Source organism: Schistocerca nitens, chromosome 1 (assembly GCF_023898315.1).
Source record: "Schistocerca nitens isolate TAMUIC-IGC-003100 chromosome 1, iqSchNite1.1, whole genome shotgun sequence".
Classification (NCBI taxonomy): domain Eukaryota; kingdom Metazoa; phylum Arthropoda; class Insecta; order Orthoptera; family Acrididae; genus Schistocerca; species Schistocerca nitens.
In genome coordinates, this window is record NC_064614.1 from 195,129,930 (window position 1) to 195,150,570 (window position 20,641).

Genomic DNA, 20,641 nt, shown 5'->3' on the forward strand with positions numbered 1-20,641 from the left:
AAACATGTTTCATGGTGGTGGGACTCTGGAGAAGGCTGGATGTATGGAGTTTTACATCTCTGGCTTTGTTCAGATTAATGCCGATTACGCCCAGAGGTATGAGAATGAAACACTGCGATCACATGTCCTACTTTCCAGAAGGCAAGTTAGTTCAGTTTCTTCATCAACAAATTATGATGCCTGTGTCCATCAAGGTACACTGGGGGAGAAATTTCTCACCGTTGAAGATGGCTGTCACATGTGTTAGCCAGACAAGTCGCCATACCTGAATGGTATGGAGCATGTTTGTGATACACTGAGGATATGTGTTACGTGTTGTAGCCTATTATCCGCCACCGAGGACTCTCCCAGAGCAAGCACATCTCCTTCTCAGGAATGGCTTCAGCCTGGAACGGCGCGACCGCGACGGTCGCAGGTTCGAATCCTGCCTCGGCATGGATGTGTGTCATGTCCTTAGGTTAGTTAGGTTTAAGTAGTTCTACGTTCTAGGGGACTGATGACCTCAGCTATTAAGTCCCATAGTGCTCAAAGTCATTTGAACCATTTCTCAGGAATGGGATAACCACCCAACAGAGATCACGAACTTCTTCATTGCATGCTACATCGCTGCTAAGCATGTCTGGTAGCCAGACGTAACCATATCCCCCATTTATGTACTGTTAATGTACAGTGACATTTTTACGGTTTTATTTCCTTTTTAATTGTATGTCCTTGGTTTCTGATAATTTCAGATAATATGTCCGGAAAGCATGTTGTCGTTTATTGATTACGTTTAAATATTGAAGACTAGTGTAACACTGCATGGCGCTTGCAAGAAATGTTGTGGAAATTGCCGTTGCAACAATTTATTTTCCTTCTCATCAAAATCCTAGTGGATTTCATTTCAGGTGGAGACACTTACTCAGAAAGATTTTAATAACAGCGCTCAGCTGATACGACTGGAGCTTCCCAGGAACTTAATACGTTTCATCGAGAAGGACGCCTTCCGACCACTAGTCGAACTGGAGAGGCTCGATCTGTCTGGGAACAAGCTACACCAGCTGGCATGGAACGCCTTCGTGAACTGTAAGAAACTGAAGTGGCTGTACCTCTCCGAAAACCCGCTAACCGAGCTGACGAACATTTCGTCCGACTCGATTCGTACTATCGACGCCAGTCAATGCAAGATCAGTGGACTCCGCAGAGACGTGTTGACGGGTGCGCGCCAGTTGCTGGAGCTCAACTTATCGAGCAACTGGATCGAGAGTGTACCCAAACGACTGCGTTCTGTGTCGCTCGTCAAGCTGGACCTCAGCCAGTGCAGGCTTTCGGCAGTCACCAACGAGACGTTCGTCGAACTGTACCAGCTTCGGTACCTCTACCTACACGGCAACAGGCTTACCAATGTTCCCAAGGTAACTCAACATTTTTAATTAATTCGTTCAATGCTATCTCGTTAATGACTACATCGCACATGCTTTTCAGTTGTTTCACTAATAAATCAGAAATTCATAAAATTTTCCGTATATTAATCTGCTTTTCTTGTTGCTATTTACCATTATAAATCATCTTTTCAGTTTTTATACCGCTGATGTTGCAGTTTGAAGTAGCAGCCTGAAAATTAATTAACAATGTTTTTTAAAAGCGATTGAAAATAAGGAACACACTTTGTATGCCGCGATCGCAGTCTATAAACTTTTATTGGTCCAAGATGACTGGTTTCAAGACTCTTATTCTGCCATATCCGATGTTATAGAACTTTTTATAAAACTGCCATGTTACGTAACATGAAGTCAAAGCGCAAAAGGCACTCCATACATATACACTCCTGGAAATTGAAATAAGAACACCGTGAATTCATTGTCCCAGGAAGGGGAAACTTTATTGACACATTCTTGGGGTCAGATACATCACATGATCACACTGACAGAACCACAGGCACATAGACACAGGCAACAGAGCATGCACAATGTCGCCACTAGTACAGTGTATATCCACCTTTCGCAGCAATGCAGGCTGCTATTCTCCCATGGAGACGATCGTAGAGATGCTGGATGTAGTCCTGTGGAACGGCTTGCCATGCCATTTCCACCTGGCGCCTCAGTTGGACCAGCGTTCGTGCTGGACGTGCAGACCGCGTGAGACGACGCTTCATCCAGTCCCAAACATGCTCAATGGGGGACAGATCCGGAGATCTTGCTGGCCAGGGTAGTTGACTTACACCTTCTAGAGCACGTTGGGTGGCACGGGATACATGCGGACGTGCATTGTCCTGTTGGAACAGCAAGTTCCCTTGCCGGTCTAGGAATGGTAGAACGATGGGTTCGATGACGGTTTGGATGTACCGTGCACTATTCAGTGTCCCCTCGACGATCACCAGTGGTGTACGGCCAGTGTAGGAGATCGCTCCCCACACCATGATGCCGGGTGTTGGCCCTGTGTGCCTCGGTCGTATGCAGTCCTGATTGTGGCGCTCACCTGCACGGCGCCAAACACGCATACGACCATCATTGGTACCAAGGCAGAAGCGACTCTCATCGCTGAAGACGACACGTCTCCATTCGTCCCTCCATTCACGCCTGTCGCGACACCACTGGAGGCGGGCTGCACGATGTTGGGGCGTGAGCGGAAGACGGCCTAACGGTGTGCGGGACCGTAGCCCAGCTTCATGGAGACGGTTGCGAATGGTCCTCGCCGATACCCCAGGAGCAACAGTGTCCCTAATTTGCTGCGAAGTGGCGGTGCGGTCCCCTACGGCACTGCGTAGGATCCTACGGTCTTGGCGTGCATCCGTGCGTCGCTGCGGTCCGGTCCCAGGTCGACGGGCACGTGCACCTTCCGCCGACCACTGGCGACAACATCGATGTACTGTGGAGACCTCACGCCCCACGTGTTGAGCAATTCGGCGGTACGTCCACCCGGCCTCCCGCATGCCCACTATACGCCCTCGCTCAAAGTCCGTCAACTGCACATACGGTTCACGTCCACGCTGTCGCGGCATGCTACCAGTGTTAAAGACTGCGATGGAGCTCCGTATGCCACGGCAAACTGGCTGACACTGACGGCGGCGGTGCACAAATGCTGCGCAGCTAGCGCCATTCGACGGCCAACACCGCGGTTCCTGGTGTGTCCGCTGTGCCGTGCGTGTGATCATTGCTTGTACAGCCCTCTCGCAGTGTCCGGAGCAAGTATGGTGGGTCTGACACACCGGTGTCAATGTGTTCTTTTTTCCACTTCCAGGAGTGTACACCGTCCCATGTGGTGTATTTTTGCTGGTAAGTCAGCCATATGCCTTTCTGATTGCTGCAGAGGCTGTTTCTGTACATGTGCTATGGCACGTATTTGTCACACTTATAGAATGGTCGGAAAATGGACGCAGGTGTCCGAATCTAGTAACCATAAAAAATAAATATTTCTCAGTGCAACTTATGACGGACCTACACCCACTTCTTTCAAAAAAGACATAGTTGATAAAATGCACACAGTTGATAATATCCTCGTACAATCCACGCACATCGCCATAGGAAATGACCCTCCCAAGTTTGCCGCAGAGCGCACAGCATGCTGTGCGGCAAGTCGAGAGAGTCATCTACGACGATGATATGCGTGGATGATACGAGGAAGTTATCAACTGCGTTCATTTTATCAACTATGTATTTTAGGTCGGTAATTCCCGTTACAGACTTCTAGGACTTTTAGAGCTGAGTGAGTACATCGTATTTTGAATAGGAACCAATGTCCGGAAACGTCATGGAACGAGACTACAGAGCGTCAAATTTATAGGCGCGGGCGTCTATAAATGTACGTATACACGGGGTAATTCCGTGATGATGTTACAGACTTTCTAGGATGATGCAGTTCGATAAATGTATTAATTTGAAGTAATGATCCCTGTACCGGAAATCAACGAGTCGAAAGTTACAAACAAAACCGTTCTGATACCTCTGACGGTTGAATACATGTACCAGTTCTTGCGTTGCGAAGAGTGTAGAGTTGGTAACTTTCAGTGGTGGTGGTGTGGACAAAAACGAGAAAAAATGTCCAGTAAACGTAGGCTCTAAAGTGCGTACCTTAACAGCTATGAACAATTGCTCAGTAGAGGAGATGTGTTTCACATTAGCGAAGATGAACGAATGGTCATAGCTCCTCAGGTATGCAATTTAGAGCCCACGTTTACTGGACATTTTTTCTCGTTTTTGTACACACTACCACCACTGAAAATTACCAACGCTACACTCTTCGCAACACAAGAACCGGTACATGTGTTCAACTGTCAGAGGTATCAGAACGGTTTATTGTTTGTAACTTTCGACTCGTTCATTTCCGGTACAGGGATCATTACTTCAAATTAATACATTTATCGTTCTCCATCATCCTAGAAAGTCTGTAACATTATCACGGAATCACCCCGTGTATACGTACATTTACAGACGCCCGTGCCTATAACATTGACCCTCTGTAGTCTCGCTGGATGACGTTTCAAGACATGAGTTCCTATTCAAAATACGCTATACCCACTACAAGTCATAGAAGTCAGAAACGGGAATTTCGACCACCCTGTGTGTGTGTGTGTGTGTGTGTGTGTGTGGAGTGCTTTTGTTGCTATGACTTCACATTATGTAACATGGCACATTCATAACATGTTCCATAAGATCAGATGATGGGCAGCATGAGGCTATTGAAATCGGTCCTCTTGGGACAATGGAAGTCTCTATAGCGCAGGCACGGCGTATACAAAGTGCGTTCTTCATCTCCAGTCACACAGATCGCCCCGCACCCACAGCAGTTACTTGGCAAAATGTTTTATAGGAACCTCACACGGTACAGTTATCGTCAAGGCACATTTCTTACTATGTAACACCACAAGAAAAGAGACAATTAAACCAACTACCCAAATTGTTCGAAAAGCACCGCAACTCTTCGGGCCTAAACTACACCTAATGCACACAATAAGGAGGCAGAACGCCATTTCATTTCACAAGACTGAGAGAATGTCTTCTAGCGCTTCCCACCAAACTCTAGAACCTATAACGTTCAAAAATGACATCCAGAAAGAAGAAGGCCCTACAAATGTATTATAACTTAAGATAAAATCCTTACATTGGAATTAATACAGCGAAACTGTTCAGCTATGTCTGTAGTAACATGAAATTACTATAGATCATTTAAAAATGAAGTAACTGTTTTAACATACAAACTAGTTTATTCATTATATTTTCACCTTTCTTATGGAAGACTCAACTTTCATATACATAACATTTTCGAAATGTAGAGAGGAAGATAAGGGTCTCGTGTCCCGTCAATAACGCGGTCAGTACAGATATAGTAATAGCTCGAGACGGAGAAGGATATCGATCTTTTCTCTTAAAAAAAAAAAAAAAAAAAAAAAAAAGCGCCGTCCTTCAGAATGGGAGTAGAGTCTCTTACCACTGCGCCACCTCACGGATGACCAGGGAACTGTAAGTAGCTTTACTCCTAGAAGGACACCTCTTTAATCGGCCAGCTACTTTGATAGCTGCTTATATAATGTGTCTCAAACACTTTGTATCAAATTGAAACAGTTGATAGCGGGTCCACAACCGATTATATTTAGACATGAAGCCATGTTTACTGTATTATGGACGTACACAGCGTACAAAGCGTAACAACAACGTAACTCCTAATAATTGTTCAAAGCGGCGACCGCCAGTCTCAGTGCATGCGTGGTAACTGCGCATGAAGTTCTGCCGCAGTCTCTCAAAGATCCCTGCTGTCTGTTGTACCAGGAGACAGGCAGCTTTCATTCTTGAAAGCAGATCTTCATCCATTTCTATGGATGTTTCGTCACCAACGTCTTGACGTAACTCCAGAGGAAAAAGCCCAGCAATCGCGTTGGGCGTGGGATAGAACCTCCCCTACCAACCCAACGATGAGCGTACGTATTGCTCAGATGCGCTCGGTCATTAACGTCGAAGTGGGCTGGTGCGCCGTCGTGTTGAAACAACATCATTTCGCATACAAGGGCTATAGTCACCAAGAACTGTGGTAGCCCATCTCGCAGGAACACCAGGTAACGTGGACCAGTCAAACGGAGAGGCAGCAAATAAGGTCCTATTACGTCAGGGCTTAACAACTGGCCGATTTTGAGCGCGAGTACTCGCGTCTGCTCAGGCACGTGCTCGCGAGCAGGTGCAAGGTCGCGGAGTAGGGAGGGAGGGGAGGGAGGGGAAATGCGCGCGCACGTTTGAATGTGATCTCGCGTTCTTAGCAGATTTAACTAGCCATCTGAATGCTTTGAACATTTTACTACAAGGTAAAGATCTGCTAATTACTCACTTCATAGATCGAATACGAGCTTTTAAAATGAAATTGACACTTTGGGTGAGTCAGCTGGAAACAGGAAACCTAGCTCATTTTCCTAAATTATAATCCATGCAAGATGTTCAAAAAGACTGTGAACGTTATTCACATAGTTTAGCTGATCAGCGCTTTCAAGATCTGACAGCACTAGACAGTGATTTTGATCTGTTCTCTCCATATTCAGCGAATATTTAAGAGATTCGTCCTGACCTGCATCCCGGGTTCGATTCCTGGCGGGGTCAGGGATTTTCTCTGCCTCGTGATGGCTGGGTGTTGTGTGCTGTCCTTAGGTTAGTTAGGTTTAAGTAGTTCTAAGTTCTAGGGGACTTATGACCACAGCAGTTGAGTCCCATAGTGCTCAGAGCCATTTGAACCATTTGAACCTGACCTGCAGCAAGAAATTATTGACCTGCAGTGTGACAGATTACAGAGGCAAATTTCAGAACAAGACATTTTGGAATTCTACAGACACTTCCCTCAGGATAGATTTCCTCGTTTGCACAAACTGGCGGCTACAATAATATCAATGTTCGGTTCCACGTATGTTTGTGAACAACTGTTCTCTGCAATGAAATGTAACAAGACGCGCCTGAGAAACGCATTGTCTGATCGAAATTTAAACTGCACGCTGCGCCTAAAATGCACAAGAACAATTACTCCGAACATAGACGCAATTGTAAAGGGCAAAAAGTACAAGATAACCGAGAATCCCACACTTCAGTGACACCTTTTATTGTGTAACAGTTCACAAATTAATGCGAATGTAGAGGCATACACTAAGCTAATAAAATTATGTGGCATGTGTACATTCTCCTTTATTTGTTTCATTTGTCGCAGTAATAATTCGTGAGTGATATCCCTGCAGGTGGCCGCGGATTTACATTGACTGGCGGCAGCTGTTGTGTGCCCCACGTGACTTTCCCCACTCTCCACTCTGGTCCGGTAGTGGGGATAGCGTGCTCGCGCTGCTCCGTGCTCGCGCCTTGCTGCTCACAGCTTGCTCCGCGAGCACGTATGTTGTGAAGCCCTGTATTAGGTGATCTTGAGCAATGCCCGCCCACAAGTTGACAGAGAATCGTTGCTGGTGGCCAGCAATGTAGCTGGCGGGGCCATTTTCCCCACTCCTGACATGGCTTGTGCGGCTGTTGAAGCCACCATCACGGGTGAATGAGTGCTTTCATACGTTCTTTGTGATAGCGGTGTGGTACCTGTTCCACCAGTACTCTCCACACTGTATCTTTCGAAGAGTGTTTTTTACAGACAAGTTGGCAGTTGCTTATTGCTGGATGGTCAGCCACACGATTCAATACCATCTCCTCAGAGTCTGGTTTTCGGACTTGCCTTTGGCGGGAACCGTGGCCGGCATTCTGTGGCATGAACCACCACATCTTCGGTAACGTGGTATCCACGGAGATAAACTTCTTCCAGTACTAAGGTGACCCTTGTTGGGAAAGATTTCTCTGTACATTTGTGCTGCTTTATGGGCATTACATGCTGCAGCACCGTACATCAAACGCTTGTCTGCCAATTCTCGTGATTAGTAGCGTTCCGCCTTTACACGTCATGCACTGTACGAAGTAACACACTCACCATGAGCACATCACAAGCTGTCTGATGCAACAAACAACTGACATAAAGGATCGTGGTGTGAGTGTACCGTAGGTTAATGCACCGGTGCGAAGCGTGCGGTCCTCACATGTCATGCGTGCTGTGAGCTAAGTTGTCTGTTTGGTGGTCAGGGGCGTCCCAGTGTGTGACAGACACCCGGGATCTTTGCGAGAGTGATATAGAACCGCATACTCCGTTGCAATACATACACTGAGACTGGTGGTCGTCACTCTGAACGATTACTATGAGCTACACTTTTGTTATGAGGTGTATGCTGTGTACGTCCATAACACAATAAATATGCAGTTTTGACCGTTGGTCCCCTATCTCACTATAATAGATTGTGGACCTACTGTCACCTATTTCAAACTGACCTGAAAGTTTTGAGACAACCCGTATGTATAGTCACTAAACGATATTTGTCATTAGCAGTATTTCTCTTTTCTCAAAAATACTGCACAAAGCGCGTTTTAATACCAGGTGTAATTAGTACACAAAGAAACGGATACATAGATGTGCACGCATTCAATAACGTGTCACAGGGTACTGCGTGTCCTGAGGGAAATAAAGTCAAGTTTAAGAGGCAGTTAAGGAACTTTCTATAAGTCAAGTCCCTCTGTTCCATTGAAGACGTTTCCATAGTCAGTCATGTAGCTAATATTTCTAGTTATAAGACAAGTTGTCTCAAACTGTACTGTAATAATTGAACAGATTTTAATACCGGGAATAATTAGCACATAAATAAAGTGATATATACCACAAACAAACAATTTCGACATAAGGAGATACGCAGGTATATCTCCATTTACGAGAGGCGCTGAATACATAATGCAACTTTTTTTCTCATCCAATTTGTTATGGGACATCGAGGAGTATTCCTGCTTGAGCCCCTATAGTTTTGAGAAGTTCCGATAGGTGACGGGGCTACACGTAGCCTTCAAAACGGCGTCTGTAACGGAGGTGCGTTCGAACTAAAGAGCTGTCACTGAGTTTCTTTTGGCGGGAAACCACAGCATCGCAAATATTCATAGGCACTTGCAGAATGTCTATGGAGATTTGGCAGTGAACAAAATCACGGTGAGTCGTTGGGCGGGGCATCTGTCATTAAAATTTCATTGGACTGTTCTTCCTCATCCAATCTACAGCCCGGATCTCGTACCTCACGTTTCCATCTGTTTCCCACAATGAAGGATGCACTCCAGGGGAAGCAGTATGAGGATGAGGGGGAGGCTATTAACGCAGCAAGACGTCGACTCCGACATCGACCAGCGGATTGGTACCAAGTGGGCATTCAGGTCCTCCCAGTAGAGTGGCGTAAGGAGGGTATAACACTATCGACCTTTAGAGAGTCGGGAGACTTTGCACTAATGAAGCAATGAATGAGAACTGTACAGTATGTAGTGTATAAGAGTGTCTGCAGAAGACAGTTTTCTTTGACTATGTGAAGTTTAATGTTTATATATAATTAGCAAACCTTTATAATGTTATGTAAGTAACAATAACTATCTTTTATTTAAAGTCAGCACCAGCTCAGGGCTAAAGTTAAATATAGGTGAAAACCAATAGGGATCTACCGACGTTCTGGAAGGTCGGAAAAGGTGGATATTTTTTGCTGCTAACAGAAGCAGGTAGGAGAGGGGAGAAGCGAAGTGTGTCAGTCAGGCGCAAAACACTGTGGAGGCAGGTGACGAAAGCTGATGCTCGCTGTACTCCGCAGTATTGTTTAAACAAAGGCAAAAGTTTAACTGCTTAATAGACGTTAATGAAGGGGAAGTGCTAAGGTACATGTTTGCAACGCTTTAGAGGAGATATAAAATTACGTCTGCAACGAGTGTTGGTTCCTGAATGGGAAAGGCTTAAGGCATCCATTACTTAGACCGGCGCAGATCCCCAGGAAAGCAAAACTCATAATTGCACTGGTATAAGTTGCATAATTCGATGCCACGAAGACAATAATCTCCGTCACTGCAAAACGGTACGTTTTTGCACTGGTATAAGTTGCATAATTCGATGCCACGAAGACACTGCAAAACGGTACGTGCTTTCTAAGCACCTAAATCGTGTTTTATTCAACAATCATTTCATTGTTTTTAAACGCAAAACGACTCATTTAACCTAAAGTGTTTCAAGTAGGGGTCCTTTCCTATACTCAAGGGAAAGAAACCGAGAATCCATTGGTGTGAAACATTATTCCGCAACTGTTTTCTTTCAAAGTAAATTTAAATTATCACTCAACTGCAGCAATTAAAGTAAATGTGGAGATTTGTAGATTGCATTGAAAGTACTTAAAGTAAATAACAATTCTACCCAGTTCTGTTCAAAAAATTACATATAGTCACTATTTCAATAAAACTGAGAAAAACCAAGTATAAAACCTTTTGCAATCATTCCGATACTTAAAAAAGTATCGTAAAATATTTCTTGTGTATAATACACGTTTTCAGAGGCAGTGTTGTTGATCTTACGTTCAGAAACGTAAGTAGGTATTATTGTCGTTTCGGTGTTGTTTTAGGGACCAAAACTTTCTAAGTGTGTGCGTGTGACCTGTTCTGAAAGCAGTCGTTATTCAACTATCTAAGTGCGTAAGCCTGTTCCTTCAGAGATAGAAATTATCAAAAGAGAAAAGTTTTAATAAGAACCAAAATATAGTAAAGACCAAATTTGGTGAATTTGTTGAATAACGTCAATCGATTCGTCATTTTGGCTGGCGAACGTGTTTTTCAGTATTATTAGCACTCGCAAGAAGTAGTTTGACGGAATAGAAAATCTGCAACCAAGACTATACAATAACTTCGATTTGATCAAGCTTTATCTAATACGCAGCATCTGAGGTCACTAGCGGTTGTTAAGGAGGTAGTTGTGTTCAAGTGCTTTAATTACCGTAGCTAGAATAACATCTGAAGTACTAAACGTACTTGCAAGAGTAGAAACCGTGGATGTTATAAGCGGCCTTTAGAAAGTGACAGAACAGCACTTTACATCGCCATACTACCGTTATAAGGGTATGTTGAAAAATAGGGTTTTGTAGCCAGAAGAGAAGGGATTAACATGGTTTATTGGAATCATGAATAAAACTAACCTGATTTCAGAAAAAAAGTGTTGCAGTACTTATTGAACCCCCCTCGTACATAAACAATTTACATCTTATGGGATTTTTTCATAGTGATGATTGCCAGTCTAAATACATCCATTATATTGGCTCTTAAAGTTTAGTAGAGTTGTTTAAAGCAATCTTGTTGTATGAAGAACTAGTCAGCTAGTGGATTACTAACCAGTTCATCACAATTCTTCAGGCTTCCACTGCCACTTCTTGGCACGTTGCCTGTTGGTGCCCGTCTCGGGAATTTCGGTCAACGGTCCTTTAGTGGTTTTCCGACGTTCCACCAGCGTGAGTGTCTAGCACTATCAAAGATTCACCCTTCATTCCTGGTGTCGCTCTCCCCGCGGCTTCAGCGCTGCAGTTTTCCCCTGGCTACCTGCAACGGTCATTCATTGCAGAGAACAAATCGAGGCTCCTTTTCCTCTATCTTGTTGGAACTGTTGTCATGCTTGTAAATTTCGACGGCTTCCCTGAAAAAGACGTGCGTGGCAGTTCTTTGTCAGTGAGAACCCGTGTGTCGGCGCATTTTATTACATGCCCGGTCTCACACAGTACGTGCTCCGCTAGGGCTGATTTCTCGAACTGTCTCCAGCTGCAATGCCGACTGTGTTATATAAACCTGGTACTTGTGGATCGTCCGGTCATTCCAACACAGACTTATTCACATGTCTGTAGTTATGTGGTATATTTCCGGTCCTGCGAGTGAGTTCCGTTTGTTATAAGCTAATCTGAGACATTCTCTTATCACGCAAGATATAGAGTGCCAAGTGGAGAAACCAAAACATTTACGACATATTCTTCTGTCTGAGTTCGTTAAAGGGCTGACAGTAGAGGAGGCAGCCAGAAAAATTTCCACCGTGTATGGGGATAGTGACACTGGACTCAGCACGGCAAGAAAATCGTTTCTTCGCTTTAAGGAGGATCGTTTTCACATTAGCGACTCTCCACATTCAGGAAGACCTTCGGGCTTTGATGAAGATCGTTTAAACGTATTAATCCTTAATGATCCACGCCATTGTTCTAGAGAACTGGCAAAAGTGATGAACTGTGATCATTTCACCATCGTGCAACATTTGCATGCAATGGGGACGGTTCAAACATCGGCTGTATGGGCAATGCATGCTCTAACAAGGGGAGGCCGCCAATTGTGAAATTCAGATTCGATTCATACTGCGCATAATAAAAGCTCATGGCCAGAGGTGTAATGTGGCAAAGCACCAAGATGCACTTCTCAGCCGTTGTCGAGAAAATCGACAGTTAAAAGAAACCGTTGCGGTGAAATACCCTCTACGATTAATAATTTTCCTCAGCGTCGGGGGACTAATGACCTCAGCAGTTGAGTCCCATAGTGCTCAGAGCCATTTGAACCTCAGCGTCGTGGCGCAGCGGTAAGCGCTCGGGTTTGTAATCCGAAGGTCGCAGGATCGAATCTCGCAGCATTTAACTTTTATTTTTTTTTATTTTTTGGTTTTTGTAATTCAAATATATATATATATATATATATATATATATATATATATATATATATATGAATTACAAAAAACTAATAATAAAAAAAATCGCATGGCGCGAGGTTCGATCCGGCGACCTTCGGATTACGAACCCAAGCGCTTACCGCTGCGCCACGACGCTGTGGAAAATTATTAATCGTAGAGAGTATTTCACCGCAACGGTTTCTTTTAACTGTCGATTTTCTCGACAACGGCTGAGAAGTGCATCTTGGTGCTTTGCCACATTACACCTCTGGCCATGAGCTTTTATTATGCGCAGTATGAATCGAATCTGAATTTCACAATTGGCGGCCTCCCCTTGTAAGCCAAAATCACAAAAAATTATCGGGTGCCTCGTGGGAAACACAGCCATTTCTATCCTTTATCGTTACTGGTGACGAGAAATGGTGTCTTTATGCTAACATAAGTCAAAGAAGGGAATGGCTGAGCCCAAACAAAGCAGCAACTCCCCGTACAAAGAGCTGCGCACATCCACAAAAGATAATGTTATGCATCTGGTGGAACGGCACGGTGTGATGTACCACGAATTGTTTGACCGAGGTGTGACCGTCACTGCTGACATTGATTGTCAACAATTAGGACGTCTTGCAGACGCAATCCAAGAAAAACGACCAGGAACACTGCGTGAAATCGTACTACTCTACGATAACGCCCGCCTGCATTCTGTTAGACTGTCAAATAATACTGTACAGAAGTTGGGTTGTGAAGTCATTCTTCACCAATCTTACCTACCTGGTCTTCCGCCCTCAGATTTTCACCTCCACCGTTCTCCAGAGAACAACCTTTAAGGGACTTCCTTCTTGGATGAAAATATGTTCTGAACATAGCTCGACGAGTCCTTCCCCCTAGAATCACACGATTTCTACTCTCGCGGGATCGAAAAGTTACCCAGGATTGGCAGACTGTTGTAAGATTAGATTAGATTAGATTTACTTTCATTCCAATTGATCCGTAGTGAGGAGGTCCTCCATGATGTAGAACATGTCAGAAAAAACAACAATACATGACAAATATTTACAACTCAAACAAATAAGTTAATGTACCATTCTACAGGTCCCAAGTGGAATGATCGTCATTTTTTAATGAACACTATATGAAAGGATCATTTTACAAATACTAATGCACTGAATTTAAAATAAAAAAGTTTTTTATTTATTTATAAGGTAATAAACGTGTAATACAACTACTATAATACTTATTTACAATGAACACATTACTGCACTGATATGGTGCAGAAGTTAGATTGTACTTAAAGACACACACACACACACACACACTTATTTACAATGAACATATTACTGCACTAAAATTGTGCAGAAGTTATATATATATATATATATATATATATATATCAGTTGGTTCTACTGAGAAATTCATCAATGGAGTAGAAGGACCAATAAATCCTTTAGGCTTCTATTAAACTGAATTTCATTGGTTGTTAAGCTTTTTATGACTGCTTGCAAGTTATTGAAAATGTGTGTTCCTGAATAATGCACACCTTTTTGTACAAGACTAAGTGACTTTAAATCCTTGTGAAGATTTTTCTTATTTCTAGTATTGATTCCATTAATTGAGCTGTTGGTTTGAAAAAGTAAACAGTGAAGGAGAGTATATTGTTGTTGACTTAAGTCTTTGTTATGTCATTTGTCGTTAAACATACGAAAAAAAAGCCGGCCGCTGGTGGCCGAGCGGTTCTGGCGCTACAGTCTGGAACCGCGCGACCGCTACGGTCGCAGGTTCGAATCCTGCCTCGGGCATGGATGTGTGTGTTGTCCTTAGGTTAGTTAGGTTTAAGTAGTTCTAAGTTCTAGGGGACTTATGACCTCAGCAGTTGAGTCCCATAGTGCTCAGAGCCATTTGAACCACACGAAAAAACATTATCAACTTACGCACCAAGCCGGTAGTTCTCAACCCATGTATTTCTTCTGTTATTTTTGTTTCAATGTCTGTCCATGCGTGGCCCTCAACTCCACCATATAATATCATTAGCTGACTTGTGAATTCACTGTTAATTTGTGCTGTTTGTACTATTGTAGTCGTCAATGGTGACTGGCCTGAAGAACCTAGTGCACCTGACTCTGCACGACAACCCGTGGCGTTGCGACTGCGGTGCGCCAGACTTCCGCTACCTGTGGGACAACCTGACGGCGTCGTCACCGCCCATTCTCACCGTCAGTGAGAGGCAGACGGTCAAGTAAGGCTCATAATCACCCTAACTCGCGTAGATAATTTAGAACCGAATCCCCATGTATAAAACAGTGTCAAACGTACCGTCACTTCACAAATGAGTGTAGCACCGGGACTCGAAACCAAGTTCCAGCCTTTCGCGGAAAATGCTCTTAGCAATTGTTTCCAGGAACGACGCAAAATCTGTTCTCACTGCTTAAGTTAAGTTCATCGGATAAAGCATTAGCCATTCCCTTAAAAGAACACACTGTTCGGTTCGGAGCGCTGTGGGAGGTGTAGAGCTGATACCGATTCCTCTCGTGACTCTCGACGCTGAAGTACGTCATGAACGTGGAGGAATGTGCATGTGTTAGACGTTTGTATGGAATCAATGCAGTAAAATACGTCTATGTGGAGGCGCGAGAGAATAGTGCACACTGGGGTGACAAAAGTCATGGTATAACGAAATTAACATACACACAGCGCGTTGGTATCGCGTATAAAAGGCAGTGCGTTGGCGAAGCTTTCATCTGTACCAGGGTGATTCATGTGAAACGGTTTTCGACGAGCTTATGGCAGCACGATGGGAATTAGCAGTCTCCAGGGAGAGTTTAATTTTTCATCCCATGTGATTTTTATGCCTGACATTAAGGGGAAAAAGTGTTTACCTGTCAGTCAAATTCTGAACTCAAGATTTTCGTATATAATGGGCTCACAACCCCGACAAATATTGTAAAAGAAGTCATTTTCGGCTCACAGCTGCTAATTTTATTCCTGTTCATTTCTGTTGGCTAGTCTCGTTAGCTTCATTATCAAGCAGCGGAACAAGGCACTAAACTGTATATGTTAGCGTCGTTGCCAAGAGACGCACGCAGCACTAGACCATATTATTCTCACACTCCAAGAAGACACTCGGCGACATGGCTAAAGACAGCAGATGAATCGATAACGTTGGCAACAATAAGAAAGCAACAATTTCCGATCGATGTCATTTGATTTCTATCGATGCAACTAGTCCAATCAGACACCGAACCGACAGTTTTCTTGCAGTGCGCAGATAAGAGGACGTAGTTGCAACGTGATAAAGAACATGTCAAATAGCAGAACACAGTAGACGAACATCATACGTTCTTGTAATGTGAGACGCGTTATGACGATTATATTATCGTTCAGACTCCTTGGCAGATGAGACCTGTGTGCCAAACCAGGGCCCAAACCCGCATCCTTGCCTTTCGAGGACAGTGCTCTTATTGGCTAAGATATGCAGGCACGACTGACGACACGTCTTAAGATTCAGTTCCTCCAATACTTCGCTTCCACTTTAAATATTCACAGAAGCTGTCTGGCACACCTGACTGGGCTAACATTATTGGCAGGAAGGATATTGCAAAGAAAGGACTTGCCCTCAGCCGAAGACTTGTTTTCTGAATTAATATCTCGTTCTGTGGTGAAATCTATTCTGTTTTCAGACTTTATGATATATTAGTATTGTGTACCAAACAGGGACTCGAACCTAGGTTTTTGATAGGATGATCCCATCTTGCCGGAGTGTTGGTCAAGCAAGATATAAATAGAACTTCCTGAAATCTGGAAAACACTATGGATGTACAGACAGAACTGCAGTGGTGTGAACTGATTGGGAGTCTTTCTTGGATAGCTCAGCCAATAAGAGCATTGCCCAGCAAAGCCTAGGATCTGGCTCCACGTCCCGGTGTGGAATGCAGCCTTAACCTCGCTGGAAATTTCAAAACAGCCCGCATTCAGCAGTAGAATGAGAAATTATTTCCTGAAATATTGTTCTTCACGTTGCAACAACATCCTAGTGTTACATTCTAGTGCTACATATTGCTGTTTTACAATGATGCTAAAGTCAAAATTGCCTAATAGCTAATTAACTTGAGCAAAATTAATAGTTGTAAACGGAACATTGCTGAAATCGCTTGTGTTAGTTACTGACCCCTTGTAACACTTTGTTGCCGGACGTTGAAAACGAGAGGGACATACAAGCGACAACCGGTGCACCAGACTTTCCCAGAAAGCAGACAGATATGGATGGCTTAACTGGAGCGTAAATTGAGGGCAGACGGGTGAGAAAGGAAAGGGAAGAAATTGTTGTTGTTAGCTGCATCGAACTTTATGCGGAAGCAGTGGCGACAAGTGAAAACGAGTGCCGGATCGGGATTCGAGCCCAGGATCTCCCGCAGTTGCGTCACCCGGACACAGTGTTTATTACAATTGGGCGGAATATCGCGGCACGCCTCTCGACCGATCGACATACCTACCCATCGCCACTTATGCACAGTCCTCGTCCAAGTCCTCATGCTCGCTACTTTGAGATTCCCACAGGAGGTAGAAAGTAAATGTGCATCCGCACTGAGAGTAGTGGATCCATTACCCATCGAGGCGAATCAATTACATAAATGTGTGATGTCGGTTCTTTCGGAGCCGGCCGCTGTGACCGAGCGGTTCTAGGCGCTTCAGTCCAGAACCGCGCGACTGCTACGGTCGCAGGTTCGAATCCTGCCTCGGGCATGGATGTATGTGATGTCCTTACGTTAGTTAGGTTTAAGTAGTTCTAAGTTCTAGGCGACTGACGACCTCGTTTCGGAATCTGATTTCCTTATCATCACCTGATATAATTCGACTACATTCAATTATCCTTGTTTCGATGTATTGATGTTCGTCTTAATCCTCCATTCAAGGCACTGTCAATTCCGTTCAACTGATTTTTCAAGTCCTTTGTGTCTCTGACAGAATTGGAGTGTTACCGACAAACGTCAAAGTTTTTATTTCTTCTCCTTGAACTTTACTTCCTGCTCCAAATATTTCTTTGGTTTCCTTTACTGCTTGTTCAACGTACGTACTGAATAACATCTCTCACTCACTTTTCAACTACCGCCTCCCTTTCACGCCCCTCAATTCTTATAACTGTCGCCTGGTTTCTGTACAAGTTGTAAAATATCCTTTCGCCCCCTGTAGGTAATGGAGGTGAGTTGAATGATACGATACAATCATGTATTCAAGAAGAAGGTGAAACGAAAATTTAGCATCTATTTCTAGAAAGAGGATGTAGTATAAATGAATTCAAAAGGGATGCAGGGAATGACAAATCAGACGCCCCAACCTGGGCGCCTAAATATAGCAAACTGAAGAAACTGAGATGCAAAGTAATTTGCAAATAAAACGAATTAATTAAAGGATTAAACGTGGAACACATATGTTTATTTTCATATCATTAACACAAATATAAAACTCAGGGCTGATTTGATTGGGAATAGATAAGAGTCAGTAACTGGGCAAGTAGAGAGAGATTTCACTATGTCATCTCACCACTCGACAAAGCCAGTTTTCCATATTAACGTGTCTGACATATGCGATGTTAGGGCAACACGTCTCTCATGACTAAGAGCTGGCGGCTTGCACCTTCTGTGTTGTGTGGCTTTCCGTCTTATCTCGTCGCTTCTTCCACGCTGGATCACCACCCGCCTCAATCCCGCAGACAGCGCGTGGCTGTCGTCCGACGCTGTGCTATTATGCTCGCATTGCCGCCGACTGTGTTCTGCAGTAAGTGCTTGGTGTTTGCGTAATGTATGGAGGCTGGGGTCAGACAAGGAAAGTGCAGTCACATGATTAAAGATCCAAGCACCAGACCACAAACGTTCGTCCACAGAACCTGGAGCGAAATTGAATGTCACAAAGAGACGATAAACATCAGGATGAAGGTAGGGACCTTACTCAAATCTGAAGACTGAGTTGACAATTGGTTGACATAATTACAGAAGGCAAACTCACTGTATCTATTGATTCCTCTAACTCCGCATTGCTGACTTACTGACTGCTTCCTCCTCACATTGCTCACTGACTAATTGACCTATTGTTTCTCTCACTGTCTGTCCGACTGGCTGAACCTCTCTTAATCTCCTGTAGCTGCTCCTGCCTCACAGTTCCGTTCCTCGTCTCTTCCTCGTCTCCCTCATTTCCTCCCTCAAAGTGACAAATTTTCTGCTGCAGTGCTTTGTTATTGGTGGCTCAGTTTGGAACCCCATCCAATGACCAACCACCTATGCGTGCCAATATTCGTACGGGTTGAAAATTTCCGATCTTGTGATGGCTGACTTATAACTCAGGGACATCCGTCTCATCCTCACGTGTTTCATGCTGTGGCAATTCCCAATGCAGTTACCTCACCGTAATGTTTGTACTGTTTGTGTTTGTTCCTGAGTAGTCAAGAAAGCAACCGCACAAAAACAAACTCACTCACTTGTAACGGGAGTACCTGTGCCTCGTTTAGGTATCTCCAGGTGCTTGTGATTTGGTGGCATCCTTCTTGCTTCCTTTTCAGACTTCACACAGGGAACCCTTCCTGAACGAGGAAAACACTTCAGTTAAGTTATATGACTACGTGGTGCCTGTTTTTTCGGACGTATCCGAAAGAACAAAAAAAATGGTTCAAATGGCTCTGAGCACTATGGGACCTAACATCCGAGGTCATCAGTCCCCTAAAACTTAGAACTACTTAAACCTAACTAACCCAAGGACATCACACACATCCATGCCCGAGACAGGATTCGAACCTGCGACCGTAGCGGTCGCGCGGTTGCAGACTGAAGCGCCTAGAACCGCTCGGCCACACTGGCCGGCTTAGGTAGGCATTTTTGAAGGTACCTGTCCGGAGTGTAGCCACGTATGGAAGTGAAACATGGACGATAAACAGTTTAGATAGGGAGCAGAAGCTTTCGAAATGTGGTACTACGGAAGAATGCTGAGCGTTAGGTGGGTCGATCACGTAACTAATGAGGAAATATTGTATAGAAGGGGGAGACAAGAAATTCGTGGCACAACTTGACCAAAAAAAGGCATCGGTTGACAGAACACGTTCTGAGACATCAAGGGATCACCAGTTTCGCGATGGAGGGAAATGTGATGGGATAAAAATCGTAGAAGGAGACCAAGACATGAATACAGTAAGCAGATTCAGAAAGGTGTAGGTTGCAACATTTTTTCGGAGATGAAGTGGCCTGCACAGGATAGATTAGCATGGAGAACTGGATCACACCAGTCTTCGGACTGAAGACCACAACAATAAGAACAACAACAACAACAATAACAACAACAACAACCCACACCTGCTCAAACACCTGGGACACTACAGTTTGTTCTATTTCTGTCATAGACTTGAATTCTAACATTCCATCGTATCTCCCATCATTGAAACTTCTAACCAGGTGTCTCCACTTCTCACCTTCTCTCATTTACAAACACTGTACATAGTTTCCCAGAGAAATTTTAATCGCTCTCCACTCGTATAGCGAGAAATAAGACCTTAACGGTATCCATTTGTGAACTGTAACATATCCCACTCGTCCCTTCCCAGAAATGGCTACCCCCTTCTTTCTGTCTAACTAGAATCCTTCACATCCTCCGTCATCCACATTTCACCTCTTAGAAACTACTCCTACATCTCACATCATTTTCATGTACCATTGCTTTCAACCTTGGCCCAACCAAATACATAACCTACTTGGTCCTCTTGTAGTAGAACGTCATGGTTGATCACTGGAACAGCGAAAAGTTCCAAGCGACTGGAAAAAGAAGTGGGACGTTATCGTTTTCGAGAAGGGGCGCTACCATCAGACCAATGCCTTGTACAGCCCTTCACTCATATAAGATTTTAACGCCCCAACACCGCTAATCTTTGTCGCGAACTTTTTCAGTACTCTGTGCCTCGCCTTACAAAAAATGGTTCAAATGGCTCTGAGCACTATGGGACTTAACATCTATGGTCATCAGTCCCCTAGAACTTAGAACTACTTAAACCTAACCAACCTAAGGACAGCACACAACACCCAGCCATCACGAGGCAGAGAAAATCCCTGACCCCGCCGGGAATCGAACCCGGGAACCCGGGCGTGGGAAGCGAGAACGCTACCGCACGACC

At 44.2% G+C, this 20,641-nt stretch overlaps 1 protein-coding gene across 3 annotated transcripts in view; it reads left to right on the top strand.

Moving 5' to 3' along the window:
• LOC126245358 (leucine-rich repeat-containing protein 15) overlaps nt 1-20,641 on the top strand; it is a 142,756-nt gene that overhangs the window by 81,399 nt on the left and 40,716 nt on the right. For all 3 annotated transcript variants that reach the window (XM_049948309.1, XM_049948308.1, XM_049948307.1), the window contains 2 exons: nt 888-1,394; nt 14,574-14,731. In XM_049948309.1, the coding sequence (XP_049804266.1) occupies nt 888-1,394; nt 14,574-14,731 (665 nt within the window). The remainder of the gene's footprint in view (nt 1-887; nt 1,395-14,573; nt 14,732-20,641) is intronic.